The 22763-nt window shown below is 41.1% G+C and overlaps 1 protein-coding gene across 1 annotated transcript in view; it reads left to right on the top strand.

The window, feature by feature from the left end:
• TMEM117 (transmembrane protein 117) overlaps window positions 1-22763 on the top strand; it is a 222694-nt gene that overhangs the window by 180587 nt on the left and 19344 nt on the right. The window contains exon 5 of the mRNA XM_009642245.2: window positions 2117-2276. Coding sequence (XP_009640540.1) covers window positions 2117-2276 — 160 coding nt within the window. The remainder of the gene's footprint in view (window positions 1-2116; window positions 2277-22763) is intronic.

Raw genomic sequence — 22763 nt, 5'->3', positions numbered from 1 at the left:
GAATAACGAAGAGGTTTTTTAAGTACATGTGCATTTCCTCAAGGAGATCAGGGTTTGAGCACACACATTGGTCTTTACATGCATGCCGATGAAGCATGCATAAAAATATGTCTGCCTTTGTTGGCGTACATGCCAAAGTCTGACCTTCCGTGCTTTGAACTCTTGCTCCAAAACGCGAATGCATAATTCAAGAGGACTGAAGCAGAATAGTGTTGAGCATAACTTCTGGGTACATGTTTCCCACAGCAAACTACACAGATTTGAATTAATTTCTAAACTGTCCATGCATCAGGAGATGTGGGTTCCTCAGCATAAGGACGAGGAAAATCAGTGCAAATCAGTCCAGGGCAGTCTGCATGGGCCTGCAGACAAGCACTGAGGACTGTGTGCTTTCTGGAGAACTTCTCATCTAAAGTGAGAACACTTATGTCTGTGTGAATTTGAGATATGACGGTGAAATAGGTGGGAAAACCCACTTTTGTGGGTCTCAGGAGACTATATGCATGAGAGAATCACCATAATGAATTGCCATTCTGAAGTAAGTCATTCTGGGTGTATGCCAAAGTGGGGCCTGTAGAAAAGTCCACCAGGTTCAGGTACTGACAGGTGAGATGGTAGCTAAGCAAATGTTTTGGGGATAAGCAGGCTTGAATATTGCTTAGGTCTAATTAAGTCTAATATGCCTCATTCGTTTCTTTCTGGCCCAGATACTGGTAATGCACTCAAGGGATACTGTTATGGTGCCAGCCAGACCATTGACTATAACTGAATTTATTTATTAAGAATAAAAATAAATGTTCAAAGGTTAAGGTGGTAGCAATCAAGTCATTTTGTGTCTCATTATATTGTGAGGAAACACAGCCCATCGTGCCGCAGAAGAATGATGTTTAGGAGTCCAAATGTGTACACTGCTGCTAATGTGCATATTTGTTTTCCCTCCCTACACAGACACAGCCAAGGCTGACGTGCAAAAAGAAATGCCTACAGACTGGTAGCCTGTGACTACTGGTGTACAGATTTTTCTTTCACTCTTCTGAGCATTTGTCCCATTTGGAAGTGTCATGGGAAATATTCTTCACAGTTTTACAGCCCTCAGTAGCTGAAGAAAATGAGACTTTATTGCTGTAGAAAAAACTCCACCTTGCCACAATTATTTAGCTGTGTGTGTGCATTCAGATGTTGATATGCCCCTAGTATAGCACAGATTTACCGACAGCTATGGCTACTGGGAGAAACCTTGCTCGCCCTCAAATTACCAACTACATTTGCCAGCTTCCACAGAACCAGGAATTCAATCAGTCATTGCTGCCAACTCTAAAGGATATCACCAAAGTGCTGCTGGAAATGATGCAGAGCTATTTTGAAGGCATAACTTAGAAAGATATTTTCTTAAGTGCCATATTGCAAAATTGTATGAATTAGCCAAATGTGTATTCTGGAATTCTCATAGCTTTCATATGGAAGCTTTATTACTTTTGTAATTCACTCTTCACTGACTTCTCAGAAATGCCATAAGATGTGTGGAAATTTGTACAAAGGACATCTTAGGAGATGCAAAGCAAAATATTTCTACAACCACCAGAATTTACTAAAGATTAATTTAGTGCAGTGAAAATGTCTTTCTTACAGGTGTGCTTCTATATAGAAAGCAGACTTCACAGTTGGTGCCCTGTAGCTCCTACAGCTGAGAAAAGACTTTTGAAAGGTTCTAATGTCTTTGGTGCCTTAGAAAATGTTCTCTCAAATTGTTTGTTTGAATTTGGCCTAGATCAGTCCTTGGTACATACATTACTGCAGTTGACTTCTTTCTTACTTTACTAATTGGTTTGTGTCTTCAGTGCAAAATATGGAGAGAAGAACAAGAGCGATACACTCCAGCCTAATTTTGCAACATGCTTAGTACTAGCTACTAAGTTTCTTTTTACTAAGGATACAGCTGACTGCTTTCCCATTTTGAATTAAATGATTTGTTTGTACACTTAATTTTCTTCAATCTCTTCATCAGTGGAAAAGTACCGATAAAGCACTAGTTGACCATTAGAAGACAGATAAAATAGAATGATGCATCTTCATTACTGTCGTATTCTCTCTGAACTATTTTTTTTTTCCCTTGCAGGACAGTTCTGTTTACTCTGACCTCTGTAGTTGTGCTTGTCATCACTACTGACTGGATCAGCTGGGACAAGCTGAATCGTGGATTTCTGCCAAGTGACGAGGTCTCAAGAGCCTTCTTGGCTTCTTTCATCTTGGTGTTTGACCTTCTTATTGTCATGCAGGTACACTCTCCTAATATTTCATTCAAGCTGCTGTGGCTGCATAGTCACTATTTCCTCCAGAGCAAGCGGTGTTTAGCTAACACTACATAAATGTAAATAAACTTTTGGTTTGCAATCTGTATTAGTTGAGGCATTTTATAACACCATTCTCAGTGACTTTGCAAAAAGCCTGCTGGCCTTTTATTGTGAAAATGTTGCTGATTTCTCTTCTTGAACTACCAGGTAAGAACTGCATGACTTTCCAAATTAGAAGGTGTTTTCTGCAAAAATGAAAAATGGAAAAAGAAACGGAAGCTAGTTGTTTTGTATATTCAAAGCTTAGGAATATGAAAGAAATGTGGCCAAATAAGAAATACTTCCATATTTCAAGCATTTACAGTATAAGGCATACACACTTTATAGCATTTTAATAGATGGCAATTAGTGTTTGCTATTAAGATTCCACTTTCACATGAAGATGTCTTTGCTGACAGGTCCTTGTACTGTAATGTCTTCTGCCAGCAAGGTGAACTGGGGAGATGATGCCCTGTAGTCTGCCTGATGCCTGCTCCTGTGAATCTAGCTGTTAAGAAAGGAATCTGGGTCACAAGTATGTGGCCAAAAACCTCCTTCATGCAACACTGTGCTCCACGCTTTGCATTTCTCTCAAACGCCTTGTGTGAATAACTCGCCTCGTGTGAATAACTCACCCAGTGCTCTGTGAGGAATTAGGTCATTTGGGCTGAGGCAAGGAAAAGGAGCATCCAAGGCCCGAGTGACTTTTGCTATTAGTCTTAGACACGCTAGACTGTTGAACTGAAGTTTAGCAAAGAATTTGAGAAGAACTGACGGGTCCTTTCTCTTCAGTATATTACTAACTGACTCTGCTGGCAAAGACCATTTCTGAGACACTTAGTTCTCTTTAATGGGATATCTATTGCTTGAGTAATTATCATAGAGGTGACACTGTGGTAGCACTCTGAATTTATCACTGCTCTGCTAGGACATTAAAGCTGCATATAGTCCTATAGTTCAGTTTTATTTACCAGTGTCCACCACTGTTCAGTGCTCACTGCAGTTCATGGTTAGAACAAGGAGGATAAAAAAGGGAATACTGCTTTTTAGTAAGATTTCTGGTGCTTTCTTTTCTCTTCCTTCGCATTTTACATTTTGTTTGCTGTTTCAAAAAGATTCAAGAGAATTTATAATAAATGGTTGTACTTCACAGCGCTGTAGTGAAAGCATGAATGAAAACACACAATGTATCAAGCTATACTGAATTTGATATTGTATGCAAGATAGAGAAACAGAGTTGTCTTCATACCAAATAATTACTAAATCATCCTTTCAACTTTGAAAAATTAAGTTCCAGTATTTGGCCTTGGAGTTGCTGAATATAGGGAAGAATTTTATTTGAAACAGACTGTCCCAGGTACTATTTCATATTTTTACAGCACAAAGCAAGAGGCTCTTTTTAATTGCATTTTTGACTGATGTTTGTGTGATGGAGTTATTTATTTATTTAAAGTTATTAGGGCTGTGCAACTCTGTTGGCATGTTTTATTTACAGTGCAGTTCTAGCATCGTTGCATTGCTACTGCAATGAGTTCAAGACATCAAAGTATTAAGTCACAAGTGAAGACCATCAGGATCATGATCCTTTGACTGAAGTATGCTTTAGAACTACACGTGCTAGAAATTCTTTTTAATAGTGTGGTCTGTGTCACAGGTTGGGTTTTTTTTCCCCTAACTTAACAAGCTTTAGCAACAAACTGGTATAATTAGAAAAAAAAAAAAAAAAAAGAAAAATGCTCAGTATTAAGCAATTTCTGCTTGAGGCTGATGCTAAGAGCACAGATGAAGTCTCATCTGATTTTTGAGTACAGGCATTTTCTGTCCTTCTGAGTGGTAGCATTAATACTGTGTTTAGCAACAAGAGAAAACCAATTGAGTTTGGAAACCCATTCTCAATGCTGTGAAAAATAACCACATAATTGTAAAGGACAGCTTTGCCTTCTTACTGTTATTATAATTTAATATTTATCTAAGCCCTATGTAGAGCATAAGAAAGAAATAAATGACTGAGCGATCCCTGCCCTGAAAGCTACCTTTTTTCAGCTAAACATAACCCAGAGAGATGTGAAGAGGAGAACACAGACAGCTTGAGCCTTATACAGACAGTTATACGCAAGTGATGCTAAAGGCTTTTTAGCTTTGGTTTCCATCCTGCAGCAAACCCTGGCTGCCTCCCAGTCTCACTCTCCTTCTGGTGTGCAAAAGGCTACTCCAGTCTGAGCGATTCACCAAATATTCAGGGGACAGGGCAGGGAGAAAATCACAGATGAGAGACAGAGTAGAAGACAAAGACTTGTGTCTGAAATGTAAATGTGAAAGTTATGACCACAAAAATATTAAGACAATCTGAGAAAACAGATCATGGAGAAGGTTGCAGGACTACAAGAGGGCTTGATGGATAGTGTGGCTGGCATCTGGCGTGGGCTGCATTCCTACCTCTTCTGCCCACCTCGCTGTGACACATCGCCACATCCCACCCTACTTGGAGTGAAGAAAACGGGTGCTGAGAGCCTGTTTTAGATGGCTGCTGTGTATGCATCTCCACCTGATTTTAATCACTGTGTCTTTATAGTCAATGGAGATCAAGGTACAGTTGGGGTGCTTTTAAACATCTATAGTAGGATGAGATGCAGCAGGCCCTAGAGGTGCACGTTTCTCTCCACAGAGAATAAACAGACCCAACATGACGGGCTGAGAGGAACCATCCCTTAAGCCAGACTCAAAAGAAACGTTATGAGGGTGGCATGGCTTGAACCCAGAGGCGCAGCTCTGCAAGGATCCTGCTCAGCTATTTCCACAGCTGATCAAAGGGCCAAAGTCACATTTCTCTGCTAGTGTTTTATCAATGAGGCTTCTCTAGAGCATGTCTGACTGTTGCAGGCAGGTGGATCTCCACTTCTCCCACTACTGCCTGGCCACGGTTTGAAAGAAGTTTAAGTTTCACTGGGTCTAGGACAGCGTATCAGAGACAATAGCCATTTTATGTTGTTTGAGAGGCAGCACAGAGGTCTCTATTCCATTCCTGGTTGTCAGGACATTTTATCCAATGTAAATACGAACACTGATTTTTTGTTAAATGTAGAGATTGCATATCTTCTCACTGAAAAGCAACAGGTCAAATTCAGTCCAATGCAGGTGAGCATCCGTTCATTTTAAAGCGTGTGTGCTTGCTTATAGTAAGAAAGTAAAAACTCTACAATTTTGTTATTTTTTTCACATATGGAAGTGATTAAGTTAGTCATTTTCACCATGTGTGTAATTATGCCTGTCCTGATAATTGAGCTGGCAAGATGCCAACATATGTATATTTCTGGCACCTATAGCATTCACTGTACATGGGCATCATATTTTTAGCCTTAGTTTCAGACTGAGTGCAAGACCACACATATTAAAGCTGGATATGTAGTAATGCTATTATCACGTAATAGAACTTTTTATTATTTTAATGAAAAATTCATATATTCTCTTCTCAAAGCTGTAAGGGAAAAGCTGTTAATTAAAGGAGTAAATATGAGAAATGAAACTATAATCCCAATATCTCTATTTGAGCAAGTAACTCATGCATTAGCCTATATACTGCTTTTTTTTTTTTTTTTTTTTTTTTTTTAGTGTCGTGTTCTTAGTGACTTTGCTGTGGTGGCTGGATTATTAAACCTCGTGAGTCCAGGGGAGATGAATTGTTTCATCTCTGTAGTGTCTTTTGTGACTGTTTAGAGGTTTCTCCAGGCTTCTGAAAGACCATAGAGTATTTCAGCATCACTGTGGAGTTACACGCTGTAGCTACCTTGCTGAGCACTTTGCAAGTCCCAGGGTGTCAATTCTTGCAATGCTTATGACTTACTGCAACTTTTTATTTGACAGTACAATCAGATACCATGTCTGAGTGATTTAAAAAAAAAACACCTGAAAATAGTATTTGATTCCAAAAAGGAGAATTTATTCTTCAATAAACCGAAGAAATTCGTAGCGGCTGAGTGGAATAAACAGAAGCCAGGAAGCGTTTGTGTCTAAGATTCTTTGAGAAAGCTCTTGTATGTGAATCTTTACCCAAACTAGCAAAATAATCCCATTAATACCAAACGGGAATACTCTTATAAATAGAGTAGAATTTTGCCCTTCTGGGTAACTTGAAAGAAATGAAGGTCAAAGAGAGTTCGATAATTAACAGCATTCCGTATGACTACTGCCGGATCTCTGCTCATGTAGGTAATCAGATATCAACAGACAGATATTTTTTTAATAATAAACTTTTTTCAATCATTTTTCATAATATTTTATATGTAAATTGCTTTAATATGTATCGGTAGATCACTCCTTGCTACTGCAGTTGAAAGGGAGCATATTTAATGGGTGGCCTGTCGCTTCTTTGTTTTGTTCTGTTTTCTGCAAAATGCCTGGTCTCCTGTTTTTGGTAGAGTTTTAATAAGAGAATTAGAAGGTTAACAGGTTGAAGAAAATCTGTATTTAGGCTCGCCTGTGGGTTTTCTTCTAGTTCTTCGTAATTCCCTGAAAAAAAAAGTAGTTACTTTAGCTACTTTGTAATGTTACTTATGTTTCATATATGTCATTGTTAAACAATAACACAGAAACATTATCAGCAACATGGAACAGACTCCAATCTTGTTAACAAATACATAAAGTGGGGACAGTTCCATTTATTTTCAGTTTTACACTGATGGAGAGGCTGTTTTGGTTGAAATCTAGTATGATGTGTGAGCACATTAAGAAACACCACCCACAACATCAAGTGCATAGAAGATATGATTTGCTTGAATAGGTAAAGATGTAGTAGAAGTACGGTCTTGTCCACAGAAAGTGAGTAAAGACTTGATTTTTAGAGGTTTGTGGGTTTTTTAGAAAATCTATTTAACTTTGCAAACGTAATTTAATTGTGACTTTTCACTGAGTTTACACTCAGTAATTTGATAGAATTCATTTACATGTATACAGATGAGAGGAGAATCCTGATCTACACTTTAAGCAGAATATACAGGTACAGTAGTTTTCCTTTGAAACAGATAGATGAGAAATGATTTTGCGTTCACAGGGAAAGCAGGATATACAAAATAATTTGTCATTGCTGTCAGAGTAGATCCTCTCAGCTGTACATATGATTCAAGATTGCTGTATAAATATTTTGTTTCCTAACAAGCAACAGCAAAAAGTACTGATGTATAGTTAGTTCTCGAGGAAGTTACCAAATTTTGGATGAAAATGTCCTTCTAAAAATCTGCTGTTCAGCACAACGACTTCCGAAGAAGCGAGCGCTTGAATGTCAGGGTACTTGCCGTCATGCCTTTTCTGAGTTTCGTAACATTTGAAACCATAATAATAAAATGCAAGTCAAAACCTGAGAGAAACATCTGTGTTACTGAAGTTATCAAACAACTTTTGCATTCGGGATTTCTGTATGTGAAGGGCTACTATGGTTTTTTATTCATGTACTGCTTGCCCTTTCAAGATGGGAACTGAGCCATAAGGGCAGGTGACCAATGACATGTTTTTCAGAGGAGTCAGGATAGATGGGAATTCAGCTTTAATAAGACTGATGGCAGATCCAGCTGCATTGCTGGTGTCCCCAGCCATTACCACATGGCAAGGTTTTACAGGGAGTAGGCATATACCCTAGACTACTTTTTTTCAGCTATTACGTGGAGTGTTTCATTCCGCTCAGAGTACGTTGCTCTTCACTAGAAGATTTTAGACGTGCCTGTCAAACAGCATTACAGAAATGGGTAAGCACTTTGAACACACGCTTGTACTTGGCTAATTGTGCAATGTTTGCTGAAGAACCCTGCTGTGAGGGTTGGCTCTGCGGTACTGTACCTCCCATGGCCTGCAGATCTCTGAAGGAGAAGGAGACAGGTTCAAGTGAGGTAACTTTGAGAGAAACCCTTCTGTAGCAAGCAATAGATTTTCCTTCCTGCAAAGTCTCTCGGGTAGGAAAAACTTTCCCCTCTTCTTTTGTCCTTTCTACATCCTCATCCTTCTATGGATCATGGAAATGTTCCTTATTAGCACTGATGTAAAACATTCAGAAATGATCCTGAAAAAAAGTTAATTAGAAGGACTACAAGGGAACAATTCATGATCTATAGCTTCACTTTATTTGTACTTACTAAGAATTCAAGTGACAGACCTGAGTACATCCCTAAACAGCATTTAACCAACGAAGTTATGTTTCTCATTCCAATACTGGCACCATGGCATTTCTTTCTAGGGGATTAGACACAGGTCTTTCTTGCCCTTCCTAGAATCGTTCCTTGTCTTAATCTGCCTCCACAGCTGCTACTCATGGATTTAGATCGGTATTGAATTTCTCAGTCCCAGAGTGCTTTGTTTTATTTCCCTGCGAGTCAGCAGTTTGAGGGGCATCAAGTCTTTCTCCTTTCTATTTTGAACACAGAACAGTAGCTCTCCTGAGCTCCACTTTCGGCAACCCCTCAGACATCTGTTTTCTGTTAGCTTTCCTGTATCTTCTGTCTGTGACTGGTGTTAAGGGAGCAGGTTATTTCCTGGCTATCGTGTACTGAGAGGGACAAGTTAGTGTGGTCCCAGAAGTGGCCCCTTTGACAGCTCAGGAACCAGCAGCTAGAAATGGAGTCGGCATCCCACAGAGTGAAATGTCCCTGTCCTTCTCCCGGCAGGGAAGCGAGGCTCTGAGGAACCGGTGCATGGACCCTCCACACCTCCTCCATGGTGCTGTTTTCTGCGGACAAGGCAAAGCGAATGGAAATGTACTGCACTTACAGATCAGAGAATAAAATAATGCATTTGAAATCCACTGCTTTTATTTTGAAGGGAAACACCTTTTGAGTTGGATTGAAGTGTGTGTAGTGTTTATGTAAAAAGCTGATGAGGGGGGAAAGCACAGCATTATTATGTGTAATTAAAACCCAGAAGTTTCTGTTGGAATATTTTCAAGAATCAAATGGATGTATAAATTCCTTTTGAAAATCCCTGGAACATTCCTTCGTCCCCTTGCCAGAACCCACCATAAAGTACAATTTACTTCTTCAACTCTTTCAGTTACTTTGGGACTAAGAAAATGATAAGCAAAATCCTTTTCCCTGAGAAAAGGTGGGTGTATCTTGTCCCTTATTGCACATTATATACCTTACCTTTTTAACGAGCTGTCTGGTTTATATCACAGTGTTTTCATGCTGTGCTTGTCTAGTTTGGTAACCAGCACCATCATTTTGTGCTGTGGATTTTGTCAAACCAGACATGTGAAGTACAGTATTTTTCAGTACATTTCATCCTTTACACTGGTTGAGGATGGTTAAATGTTACTTGGATGCATTATGTTTGTCTCCGGCATTATAGATGCAACTCCAGGGTTTGCTTCAGCTGCCGTAACTTGGTGCATTTGTGCTGACCTGAATCCTATTGTGCCAATTTATACTGGCTGAGGGCTAGGCCCTTTTTTTAGCTCTGTGACTCAGTTCCTCATTTTCTGAAAAGGAACAACTGTAGTTCTTTTCTTTCCCTCGTTGTCTGATTGTCTGCTTAGCCCCTAAGGTGCTCAGAGAAGGATGCTGTCTGACTTGGTACAGCTCCTAGCATAATCAGGCACCAGTCCCAGCTGGAGCCTCTTGGCTCTGACACGACTACACACAAAATGAATTAGCTGAAAAAGCTTCTCATTTGTCACAGTCCTTCCCTTTTACCCTGACAATGGGTACGTGCCATACATGTGACAGAGGCCCTTCTTTTGCAGTGCAGGTATAACCTAACATAATGAAGCAGTTCTCCAAAAGCAGACCTAGCATTTTCACACAGAGTTCCCTGAAACCACAGTATCCAGCCCAAATGCACAAAAAAACGTGGAACTCTAGGAACAAGAAAAGCTGGAAATTGTTTGCAAGTCTTCCACAGGACTATTTTCATCTTTAGTTGCAACCAGACTTTTTTTCCCAGATTCTGCTATAATCAGTGTGTGATAGGCTTTGTTGCTATGAGATCTACATCTGATGAGTGTTGCATTGCTGAAGATACTATTGCAGTGATATATGTTGATATAACAGTAATGGTGACATTCAGATAATTTCAAGTCTTCACAGCAATGCTCTGGAATATGTTATTTGATTGTAGAAATCTGCTTTGCAATGAGCATTGTTACACAGGTTTTTATCTAAAAATGAAAAATCTGAGATGCGATTGAACTCGTTCAGCTGTTTTCTAAGTGATGGAGTTGCATGCAATTTGTAAATGCAACCCTGTGAGGTTAAAAAAGAAAGATAAACCTCAGTTTGCCATCACTAGATATAGTGTTGCCTTAAGACAAGTTCTATGCCTATCCATATCTTACATTTAGCTACATGGCATTCTGAATATACAGGATTTAGTGACAGGTTGTACCTGGCCATACAGATCCACCTAGCAACAATACTGAGTTCAAGTAAGGAGAAGGAGCAAAACCAGCTTGGTTGCTCTTAATCAAACCTTGGAGGGGAACAGAAACAAGAATATACCTGATATTGTTGGTCTAACTGCATTATTTCTGCAAAGCTGATTGAATGGCCATTGTTTATACTTCCGTGGGAAGTTTGAAGCCTGTTATATGAGATGTTAACAAAAAGACATGCTTACTTTTGTCGCCTTTGAGTTCTTCTAATGGGCTATAAAGCTGCTGCTTTTCTTTGTATAACAAAAGGGACATATGTAGTTAATCACTGAGTGTCTTGAGATACTGAGGATGTTAGATGTTTTTGCATCTGTTAGAATCAGACTTTACTGAACCCATCAAGAAGTAATTCATTCTCATATGTATAGAGGAAGGGAAGCATTCCCTAGTGCTTTTAGCGATTTGAAATTATAGTTGCAATGGTTTCTGATTTTGAACTAATATTTAATTACCCATCTGTATTGTGTTTGTCATCATGTCCCTGTAGGTCGTAGGTGTTGTATAAGCGTGGCCTTAAGTCACCCAGGCTTCTAGTCTCCTACAGGTCAGAAGCTAAAAAGTTTCTCATTTCTGAAATCTGACCATGTTTGCCTGCTTGTCCTGTAAGGCTCATTAGGGAGAGGAGATTCCCCAGCATAACACTTACCAGATCTGACAGATAAATTGGGGACCAGCATTGCATGATACAGTGTGAATCTGTGTTTCCCACTGGAGCAGCAAGGCAACTAAATCAGCATGCCTGTAGAGTCTCCCAAATAGTCTCAGTAGTGCGCTGCAGCTGATTTTGGACTCTTACTATGTCTCGGCTGGTCCCCAAATAATTAACCTATTCTCTATCTTTTCGTAGTACCTAGATAGTATTTGCAATATAATTTTTCATTAAGATTCCTTAGAGCCCTGCATGCGCCAACGGGTGCTGTAGGTGCATTAACACATTGTCGCTATTGTTGAAATGGTGCGAACAGAGACAAAACTGATGTTAATCAGACAGGGGAAGAGCTATATTTTTCACTTCGCACTTGTTCGATTGCTGCAGTAGCCAGTAATGCTGAACTTGGCTTGATACCTCTGATGCCAGAACAACACAGCCTCAGGTAGTATGTGATGAGTCCAGCTGGCTCCGTATGCCTTCATCTCCCACTTCGTTAGCAGGGAGGGCGGCCCCAGGCATGGAGGGGACCATCCATTTTCAACCAATGCGAGGTGGAGCTGTCAGGGCCTCTGAACCAGGCACTGAATCCATTTCTCCCTGGATGAAAATGAATTAAAAAGCCACTTTCAGGACTGGCTATCAGCAAGGCAGTCGGTGTCCTAAGGCAGCAGGTTGCTGGGGGTGGTTTGAAGCACTCATGAGGGCTGGTAGGGAGAGAGGGGCCCGGGCTCCATGCCTGGCCACCTCCGGCTCGAAGCAGCCGTTTGCAAGCAGTTCCCTGTCTCTGGAGAAAGGCCATGGTGGTAGCTGGCAGAAGGACTTGAAGCTGGCTTGATGCCCTGAAATCCTCTCCCTCCATCCAGCAACGCTGTATGGTGCACCAGCGACCAGCGGCACAGAGGTAGGCACAGAGCAAAGGCTGGTGGCGGAGCCCCACTCCCGGGATGAAGTACCCACGTGGTTTCAGTGACCCAAACCTGGCAGAGCCACTTTTTTCCTGTGGCCAGCCAACTCTGGCTTGCACCTTCAAGAAGCTTTTATTCTGTCCTGGCCAACTCTGTTTCCATCTCTTCTTCAACAACTGTAGAAGCCTATGGAACATTGCATTTTTCAGTGCATTTATGGCTTGCAGCATTAATTGCAGGACACAGTAATACAGAAGACTGCACTGTAGCTGTTCTGGCTGGTACTGGTCATTTTGGACTGTGATTTTACTTCATCTTTCAGGACAGACATTGTAGGTCTTCCTTTCATACAAAACCAGCTTCAGGTTGACTCTCTGCCAGTTCTCAGTGAGCTCTGCTGTGATGTTGTTTCCCACATCAGGTACCACACAAGGAATTAAATGACAGAAAATTTTGGCTAGGTAATCCATTTTATCGCCTGTAAATGAAAATGAGAAAACAGTGTGTACATCTCTTTCTAATGTATCTCGCTATGGGTTTAAGGGTATAATCCTGTAATCCTTCTTGGATGGCTCTTTGCTTTTAGTTTCTCTCAGGTGGTCTTTGGGCTTGACTACATGCAATGTGCAGGACGCATTAGGTTTATAATGAAATTTCATTCCACTTCAGAACTGTGCGCCCTAAGTGGAGAAGCAAACAATCCTCAACAGTAGCAGCGATCCCATGCACAGCACACTATCTATTTAGGAGTAGGGGGCAGAAAAGAAGTGATCAAGTGATCTGCTTTATCAGCCAGCCGGAATTAGAGGAAGCCAAAGTGACTGTTGTCCCATCTCGAGTCCTCAAGTGTCCTTTTCGATGGCCCTGATTTGTCCTCATTTCTGCAGACCGTGTTGCTCAGACTCGGTGGGATTCCTGAAGGCAGCCTGCTTGGTCGTGTGGCTGCCACCGCCCAGGCGAGAGCTGCAGCGTATTCTCTTGGCTGCGAGTTGGTACTTTTGTCCCGACCTTAAGTTGCGAAGCAACAGCTAGATCTTCTGAACGAACGTTAAATACCCTTGGGGATGTTTCTGGCATCTGGGCCAAACAATTACTGCACTAATCTAAATTATACAAACTCCTACTATTCCTCAAGGTCAGGCTGCAAAGATTTGCATATCTGGACAAAGTGTTCCAGATGCAGGGGATGCAAGAAAAGCATCACACAAACAAGCCTAATATCAGAAATGAGCAGATGATGATGATTTAAGCAACACAAATACAGTTACACCTTAAAAATGGTGCTAAAAATGAGACAACACTACTGGGGCTGCAGAGTCATGCCTTCAGAAGTTAGGAGATGCCAGAATTAAGGTCACCGGTATAAACTTTTCACCCCTATTGTGTGTATGCCTTATGATACAATCTTTAATTATCTATTCACGTCCCATTTTTCCACAGAACCTCTGTCTCACTTGCTGCACTGGATGAATGGTGTTCACTTAATGAGAAGCTATTCAATATTTTGGTTTACCCTTTCTGTGCAGCATGTGGCCCCAGGCCTGCCTTACTGCACACTACTGAAACCTTGATATGAAGATGAAATCATTCATTTCCTCGTGGGCTTTTTTGTGACACTCATCCCTGTACTTCCTAAGGGCTTTTCAAGCATTAATGTATTTATCTTCACAATAGCCTTCACAATAGGAGTATTATTGGCCATTATTGTCCACATTTTATACTGAGACACAAAGAAATTAAAGTCAAAGGGTCCCTAATTCGAGATGTCTGAGGACATTATGAAAATTTATATTATTGCCCATCTTTTAGCTGAGCGGTTACCTGATAGGGGGAGGAGGTCTAGCATATTATTTCATTAGGAGCAGACAGAGACACTTATTTACTTGATATAATCTTATATATTATTATACTGACAGCCCTATTTCCCTTGTAGAATTCAAATGGTTGTAAAAGCAGCTTCTTTGCTTGTTTTGAGCGATGGCTATAACTGTGTCGTATATTTAGCTCCGGAAAAAAAGCCTGGGTACTTCTTACACTGATCTTAAAGGAGTACAGGGCAGTCCTATCTAGGTAGTGCTATACACTGCAGGACTCTTACTATCTCTATGGGATATTTTGTCAGCCCTTTCTCTTCTCCCCAGTGGCGATATATTGAGATCCAGCTCTCACTGATTGCAATACCAACCATGGGCATTTGTCACTGAACAAATCTAAGCTTAGGTGGGATGTGGAGGCAATCAAATAGAAAAAAAAATGGCAACGATTTGTAACTTCTTGGGAATAGTTTGACTTTAGAAGTTCACTCAGTATCTCACAGATGTTCATGGCAGAGTTGGCCAAATTCAGCTCCTCCTGGCAGCAGTGACCCCCGTAACAAGAGGTAAATGCTTTCACGTGTGCTGCTGCCTCTTGTGTTTACGCTCTCCTTCCCCCACACCTTCCAGCTTGTGCAGCAGTTGCAAAGGGCAGGGGAAGTACTGGGGTCTCTGTCACTGTATTCCCACGTCACAGTGACAAGTTAGATCCTCTTTAACGCAAAAGGGTCGTGTCCTCTGGAACAGTGTGTGATCACGTAACTAAGCATTGTACCATGCATACACACACGGTACAGGTAACCTTAGCCTGACATCTCCTACTTCATGACTCTTCACCATTGAGACCTCCAGACACTTCCCTTAATGCAGGACTTTCTGTGTGCATATATTTTTCAGTTTTTACAGAAAGACAGCAACCTCAAAATCAAAAGTCTGCCATATGAATCCGATGTGCCTTATCCGGGTACTGGAACTGCTAGCTCCCCTGCATGGGTGTTTGTGATGGGAGCTACCTGTTAGTGGCAGCATGTGTTTTTTCTTCCGATGAGCCACTTCAGAAGGAAGAGACACGTGCTTCACCTCTGGGCTTCATATCTGCTTGTTAGCTGGAGTCATGGTGACCAGTCCAAACTCCAGAGGCAAAGAGGCACTGACACTTTCTGACCATTTCCCCAAACTTGGCTTTTTCCTCCCTGTCACTTCCAAACCCTCTCTCCCTGTCTCCCTCTCTGTCCCCGTCCTGGGTCCACCTCATCCCTGGTTCTGTCACATATCCCATTACTTTTATCCAGTTCCAGTTTTCAGTCTTTGAGTCTCTCACTTCTAGTCCCCACATCCAGTAAATCCTAGTCATCCACCCTGAGCCTGCTGTCCAAATCAAAATCTCCTGTTCTCCCTTCCCTCTCTCCCCAGGTCAGCCCCTTTTCCCTAGCCAGCCAGTCCCAACCTCCTGCTCCCATCCCCACCAATCTTTCTAACATTCCACCCTCTTGCCCTGATTCAAGTCTCTCCCACTCCTCCTGCTCCTTATGTGTAGCCTGTTCCAATTTTCTTATCCAACCTTTCTCTCTGCTCTCATTCCCCTTCACAGCATGGCCCAGGTGGACACAGCCTTCATTTAACCGTGTGGCTGCACAGGGATATGCCAAGCCTTCTGCTCAGCCTCTTGGAGAGGGCTGGTGGGGAGGGAGGAGGACAGGGCTTGGGCCACTGCATCCCTGCTAGGCTCAGACCCAGAGCCAGGAGCCCCCATCTTCCCTCAGCTCCAGGTGCCTGGCTCCATCTGCAACACAGTGTACTTGGGGTCAGTAATGACAGGAAAGCTGGCTCCCTGTCCCTCAGCTGCTGTGTGGGGTCAGCTAGGTCCCTGTTTGAGAGCAGCTTGGAGCTCAGTCCCTGTTTGAGAGCAGCTCGGAGTCTTGCCAGCAACAGCAATGGGGGTGGGAGGCAAGGGGGAATGGAGGATGCTCTGTCTCTCTGCTGAGAACGGCAGTTTCATAATCTGATGAGCTCTAGGAGCTGAGAGACACTTTGGCATGCTGAGTGATGCACAGTTTATGAAGATACTTGTTTCTGAACCTTTGCAAGAATTTAGCTAGTTCTTGCAAGTATGAAAATTATTGACTTTTCAAAGGTACCTTAAACTCTTCCAGTTTGGGGCAGATACATTCACAGGGAAGCAAAAGGCACATCTCTGACTCAAAGTTACTCCCTTGCTAAACTGTACGTCTCTACTTCAAAGCATGAGGCATTTCCACAAAGCAAAGCAGCTTATTTTCTCTTTGGTCTCGCTCTCAGAAATGTTTGAATGGTTCTAGTTGAAAATGTCAAACCCCTAAAACAGAAAGATAGAACCAAACAGAAAAAGAAAAAAACAGCCCGAGGCAGACACCTGGCATGGATTGTGTTCAACCCAAACAGTTAAATTTCGAAAAGTTACAAGCAAATTAAATCAGTGTATTGTACACATGCACAGGCAAATGGTAAGCAGCGGTGCTGTGATTTCTGTCTGTTCTCTATGGCACCTCCCATGGTGGAGGCTGAGCGCCCTTGTGGTATGGGCTGTATGAATTCCTCTAGTGCCATTTCATTAGCAAAATAAGCCCAGAAAGGCTCTCCTCACGGTGCAGTTTGTTGCATTTCTTCCTTTTGCACTTATAAAACTGCACCTAAGGACTGAGAAGGGCGAAAATCACCAGGGTTTCCCATACAGAGTTTTCTTGCTCTGTCGCTCTGTGGTTGGGAAGGGTCTGGAAGGAAGAACATCCTCTGCCCCCTTCACCTGCTGAATTTCAGATCGACAGAGGTGAGGGCCTTCCCAGCTCTGCAGGACTGTGCTCCAGCGTCCTGGCTCCATTTTTAGCCTTCACTCAGACACAACTGTATTAATTTGCAGGCAAAATGCCCGATTCATACTGGTGATGCTCAGAGTCTCAGCAGAGTTGTTAGATAGCCACTTCCATGTAAACAGTTTCTCAACTTTTCATATTCATTTTTGTATTCATTTTCATAGCAAATATACTCTTGCTTTTCCTTTACATAGCCTTTGTAAGTATAAGCAACTTTGAACACTGAAAAGATCTGAAAAATAAAGTTTTCATTCACTATACAGAGTTGGTCCATAAATTTCCACAGCGTGTCCCAATGCAAATATACGCAGTTATGAAGTTTCTTCTATAAAGAATGCCTCAGTGAGTGTTGCTGGAGGGACTACCTGTCAGAACAATATTATCCATCAAATGCAATGATTTAATCTATCAATTACTAGTATTCTTAGTTTATAAGACACAGATTGCTACTGGAAATGCATAACAGTAGTGAGAGTCTTAAAAGACAATAGTTAACCTCAAGATTCCCCTGGGGATGGGGTAACCATGTCTGTGTAGTCACAAAGAACAGTATTGGCATACAGACTAGGTGGGCCTCCAGGTTGTATAAGGATATTAAGTAAAATTATTAATATATTTTGTGGGGAAATGATACATTTGTATAACACTAAAGTCCGAATGAGAACATGAACACAGTTTTCCTTAGTGATCTAGTTCTAAAGGGTAACACATTCTGGTAGAAACCCTTGTGCAGAATCATATTCATGGAAAGAAAAATTCAGAGATCAGATACTTGGTAATTGACTTCACATCACGGAAATCAGTGAAAGCTTTTGGTGCTGTTCTCAGGGAAGTGTAATGTTGTCATTAGTGCCAATTAAGTAGCGAGACTTGAATAACTCTGTTTTCTGTCAAAGAAACTGTTCCATGGGGCTTTGCTTTTTTTTTTATTAACATAAGGGTTTCCATGTAGCTAGCAAGGACTTGTAGAAAACAATTGAGTCTTTAGAATTAGGTGTGAGACAGTATATACTGGAACTGCATATGTTTATCAAGAAGGAAATAGTACTGCTTGCTTCTTAAATGATTGCTACAAAATAGACAAGAGTGGCACAAGTGATATTATCCTTGTATTTTGACTCAGCATTTAAAGCAAGAAGTTTGGCAGCTGACTGCAGGGAAACCCAGAGGAGAAGTTGGAAAACGCAGATAAAATGAGAGGGGGAGAACGTCATGAGCATTTTAGGAAGGAGCAGTTAATCCCTACCTATTTAATTAACTTGTTATTTTGAGTTTCTTATGAAAGGTCTGGTCATTCTAAGTAATTGCTAAGGAGTAGTCAATACTTTGATCAGCCTTTATATTGATCAAGAATACAAGAAGATAGGGAAATGTTACAAAGAGCTTTTTGTCCTCAAGCCTCATGGATCCCCCATGCCGTGTTATTTCTAATACTACTACTAGAAGAACTACTTCTAGGAGCTTCTAGTCTTCCACAACACTCACCTGAGCCATGATTAAAAAAAAATTCTGTTCTGGTCAGTGGTTTTTGTAGCCCAGACCAGGGGACTCTGTCTTTTGTGATTATCTGTGATCTGCAGTGGAAAGACTATGAGCTGGAGCTCTCAGATCCTTTCAGCATCTGCAAGGTCTAGCAGGGGCTTTGCCAAAGTGCATTAGCAAATGTTATTTTATTAATAACTCAGGTTTTGAATTTTTGCTTGTAGAAGCCAGTGGAATTGCTTTTAGGCCAGACGGGACCATTTGGCCAACCTCTGCTGTCAGGCAAGCTGATGCAGACCAATAGCCCAGTAGTCTTTAATTCCTAAATAGGACGTTGCTGTAATAATAACCTGTGGTGTGGTTCTAAATTGCTTTCCTGCATTATACCTTTCCACCACTGATTATAGATTCTTTGAAATTGAAGTAATACTTGTTACAACCTGGTTTGCTCATATTTCTTTCACGCTTGCATGCTTTGCAGCCGTGCTTTGTCCATGCAAACTGGATAAACCTCAGTAAAAACGTAGTGAGTCTGAGGAGACATGAAAGCAATAGCCTCTGTGTTGTTTTAAAAACATGGCAGCAAGCATATTGCTCTCTGAGCTCTAAGTGGATTTACGTATTTAACAGCAGAAGTGCCCAGCCAATAGTCATCATATGGTAGGTAGGACTACTACTGACCAGCACCCCCCTAAATGTATTTTGTAGTGCATTTCTCGTATACCTAAACTGCTACATTTAAGTATGCAGTTTTTATCTATTCATTATTTTGGTAAATGTGGATTGCTTAGGACCCTCCGATGTATAATTATATGTTTGAATGAGCACAGCATCTTCACTAGCAGACATTTGTTCTGTAGACTTGCTATGAGAATTATAATTGATGCCTTTTTTATCAAGGAATGAAAAAAGATAAAAGTGCTGCTATAAACTGGAAGTTGAAATAAATTATGTAAAATACATAATTCGCATAATGACTGTCCCTTTATAAATGTTCGTATTAAGTAACCATATCATTTGGGATAATTCCTCCTTGAGGAATGCTGTGAAAGAACAGCTCATTCATTATCTTGACTTGGTGAATTGCTCTAAAACAGCTCCTCTGATGAAAAAATTGATTTAGCATTTCTTTAAACAATTGAAAATAATGCTTGAATTCTGTATTTTCCTGTCCAGAAAGTTTCAGTAACTGCCTGCATTATAGGGCTTTGACGAGTTAAACTGGAACTCCCCCCAAAACACACACATCTACCTCTCCTCCACGTGCATATACACATGCAGAGCGTCGCTTTAAAACCCCACGTGGTCTATTAATCACACTAAGAGAGTAATCACTCAGCTGCTGTAATGTGGCTCCCTTGATTCATTGATATCAGTAATTAAAAGTTCTGGGGTCATACTTGGAAGTTTGGAAGCCATGCATTTATCTACCAGCAGCATACTGCATCCTCTTGCTGCCCTCATAACAGTGTTTCTGAGAGCAGGCAATGTGTCATTTCCCAAAACTTTTGTCAGGCAAGTTCTTAAACTACTGAATTAAGTCTACAACTTGTAGATGTTAAGGAGAAAGTTATGGAAGAAAATACAGTAAAGGGAAAAGCACGTAAGTACTATTCTTAGTGACAAAGATTATGGAGATGTAAGGTTATGTGGGTAGGTGAAAGAGAGCCAGATTTCTGAAACAACAGATGGTGGAAGAGATCGTCTCCACCTCCAAAAAGAGGGGCTTGTGGAGCATTTACAATTGACCCCAAAGAAGTTCTCTGTGGAAGAGAATTAGCAAGTTGTCTTCCAAAAGTAGCACTGGCAGTGAGGGTGGAAAGGGATTTCTTGCAGATCAAAAGTAAAGACTGGGCAGAAGGGTTGCAGGAGGGCATCCTTCAGGAAGGCCTGTTAGTTTGGATAAGCTTCTGCCAAGTGCTGTATATATGGTTTCTTATCTACACTGGATTTCCAGACCTTTTGAGGTTGTCCACCCTGTCTCATCTGTAATTTTTTTTAAATTATAATTCAGCCTTTCCTTGTGGTCAACGTAGTTGCTATATTTAGATTCAACTCTCACTAGGAGAACACTTTAATTCATTCAAGACACAGCACCAGCCTCTGATTTTGTCTTTGAGATTCAAAAAGACACCTTAACAACATTCTTTCTGCTCCCAAAGATTTTGATGGGAACAGTTTTGAAATTCAAGCCAAACAGTTGTGTTTGTCAAGACCAGGGTGAGTTTGTGCAATTAGAACTTGGTTCACTGTGCTTTTGAGAAGTTCTCCCAGGAGGTTTCTAAACATTGAAAACCTTTTGGAAGAAGTTCATGTTTTCTCCATGTGCTTGGCAAAGGCAGATATATTGCTCTGGTATAAAAAGCTGAAATTGCATTTTTCCTCTCCCATGCTCAAAAATCGAGCTTTTGCATTGGGGTCAGAGAGGCGGTTGTGGAGAAGAGTTATCTTCCCTAATTTTTATTCACATTGGAGGCTGTATTTTTGGGTTTATGATTTTGTTCATTCTTTAAGGCATGTAATTTATATATGCATAATGTACAGAGCTTACTGGCAGCATTTCCCAAGGGATAAGAAAATGAATGGACTTTTGGAGAGGGGAGGGCAGATGGGAAGGGAAGAGCTTAAGTAAATAATTTCTGCAACTATTAAGTGACATACAATCTCTGTAATAAGGGGATATTTCATGTCACTGAACTGCAGTGAATGACTAATGTAATGCTGTGGTCTACATGGAAGATACAGTATAATAATCCAAGCAGCACACGAGTTTTATGTAGCCTCTTATTACTGAAAATAATAAAACTAGTAGACCTGTACTTATGTAGGGAGACTGTCAACACAATGAAATAAGGGTATCTTATGACAAAGAACTTATAGTGGTTCCAGTAACTGGATTTTCCTATAATTTTGCTTCTGTGTGTTGATGAAGATGAGTATGTTTGGTGTCTGATTTAGTAAATCATTTTATAATTAAAGAATGTCTTCTTTTAGAAACTGGGAAATTATTTAATATAATAGAATAATACAGTTAGAATTCAATACACTTACAAAACCACACAGCACATCACCTGGAGGCCTTGATCCAGTGCTGAGTTCTGTACTCACCAGAAATCACCTTGAGATGGGACCGCTGCCAGTGACAGAAGCTGTCATTTTATCTTTCACAGTCTCTTGTGTTAAACTGGGGGGGGATAGGAGGCACCTTTGTGTTCTTATCCCTTTTTAATTATGTAGATGGTTGGTAAGGACCCAGTTGCTGCTCAGCATCTTAGTCTCAGAAAACCTTCTGGGCACCGCAGGCTGCTGGCAGTTTCAGTTCTGTGGTCAAGCACAGTTTTCTGGGTCTGTTGTTACTGAATTTGGCAGTCTGTATCTCATGCGCTGGACTGAGTCTCTATTTGACACCAGCACAGTGAAGAAGGCTCTTTCCTTTTGTTTTCATGGATTTGTACTTTCCAGGAACTTTTCCTGTCCATTTCTGTCAGAAGAGTGGGCCATTCCATCCAAATTCTGTTCAAATAGGCAATAGTTTGTGCTGAATTTTAATTTCAGGGGGCGAAGGGAGATGCTCCCATTTGATGAGGATGTACCTCACCAGAGCAGCTTGGTGAGCATTCTGCTGTTTAGCTTCCTGACCTGGTGAGGGAGGCAAGAGAAAAAGTCTCATATGATTAATAAAATTACTATGATTCCTGGAAAAAATTAGGTAGATCATGACAAACACAGAAAAGGTTAGGGCTTAGGTATTCTGAGGAAATTCAGTGTGAGAAAGGCCATCTGCTTTGTAGCACAGACTGACAAGCTGTGAGTGGCTCCTCAGGCTTCTGGAGTGGGACTCAGCTGAAACACCCCCAGTGTGCTTCATCTTGAAGCTCAGGACCCCTAAATGTAGGTGGCTACAAGGGAGCTAGCTGTGTGCTAATTCCCATCCAGGTGAATAGCAATCTAATCCACATGATAAATGTTGGAGACTGATGAGGCAGCATGTGTAATACAAGGAAGAATGGACAAAATAAATGACCACATAGAATATATCCACTTTCATTTGTATTCTAGATTGTTGATGTCAGTTTGAAAACACATAGAATCATAGGTTGGAAGGGACCTCAAGGATCATCTGGTCCAGCCTTTCTAGGTAAGAGCACAACAGAGATACTGATAGGGAAGTGAAGCTGATTTTATTTTTACATGCATGCCTCCTAAACTTTATGTGTTTCATAGAATCATAGAATGCTTTGGGTTGGAAGGGACCTTTAGAAGTCATCTATCCCAACCCCCCTGCAATGAGCAGGGACACCCTTAACCAGATCAGGTTGCTCAG

Source organism: Egretta garzetta, unplaced genomic scaffold, assembly GCF_000687185.1.
Source record: "Egretta garzetta isolate BGI_Z169 unplaced genomic scaffold, ASM68718v1 scaffold420, whole genome shotgun sequence".
Classification (NCBI taxonomy): Eukaryota; Metazoa; Chordata; class Aves; order Pelecaniformes; family Ardeidae; genus Egretta; species Egretta garzetta.
The sequence above is the reverse complement of the archived record's forward strand: the minus strand, read 5'-3'. Positions and strand labels throughout refer to the sequence as shown.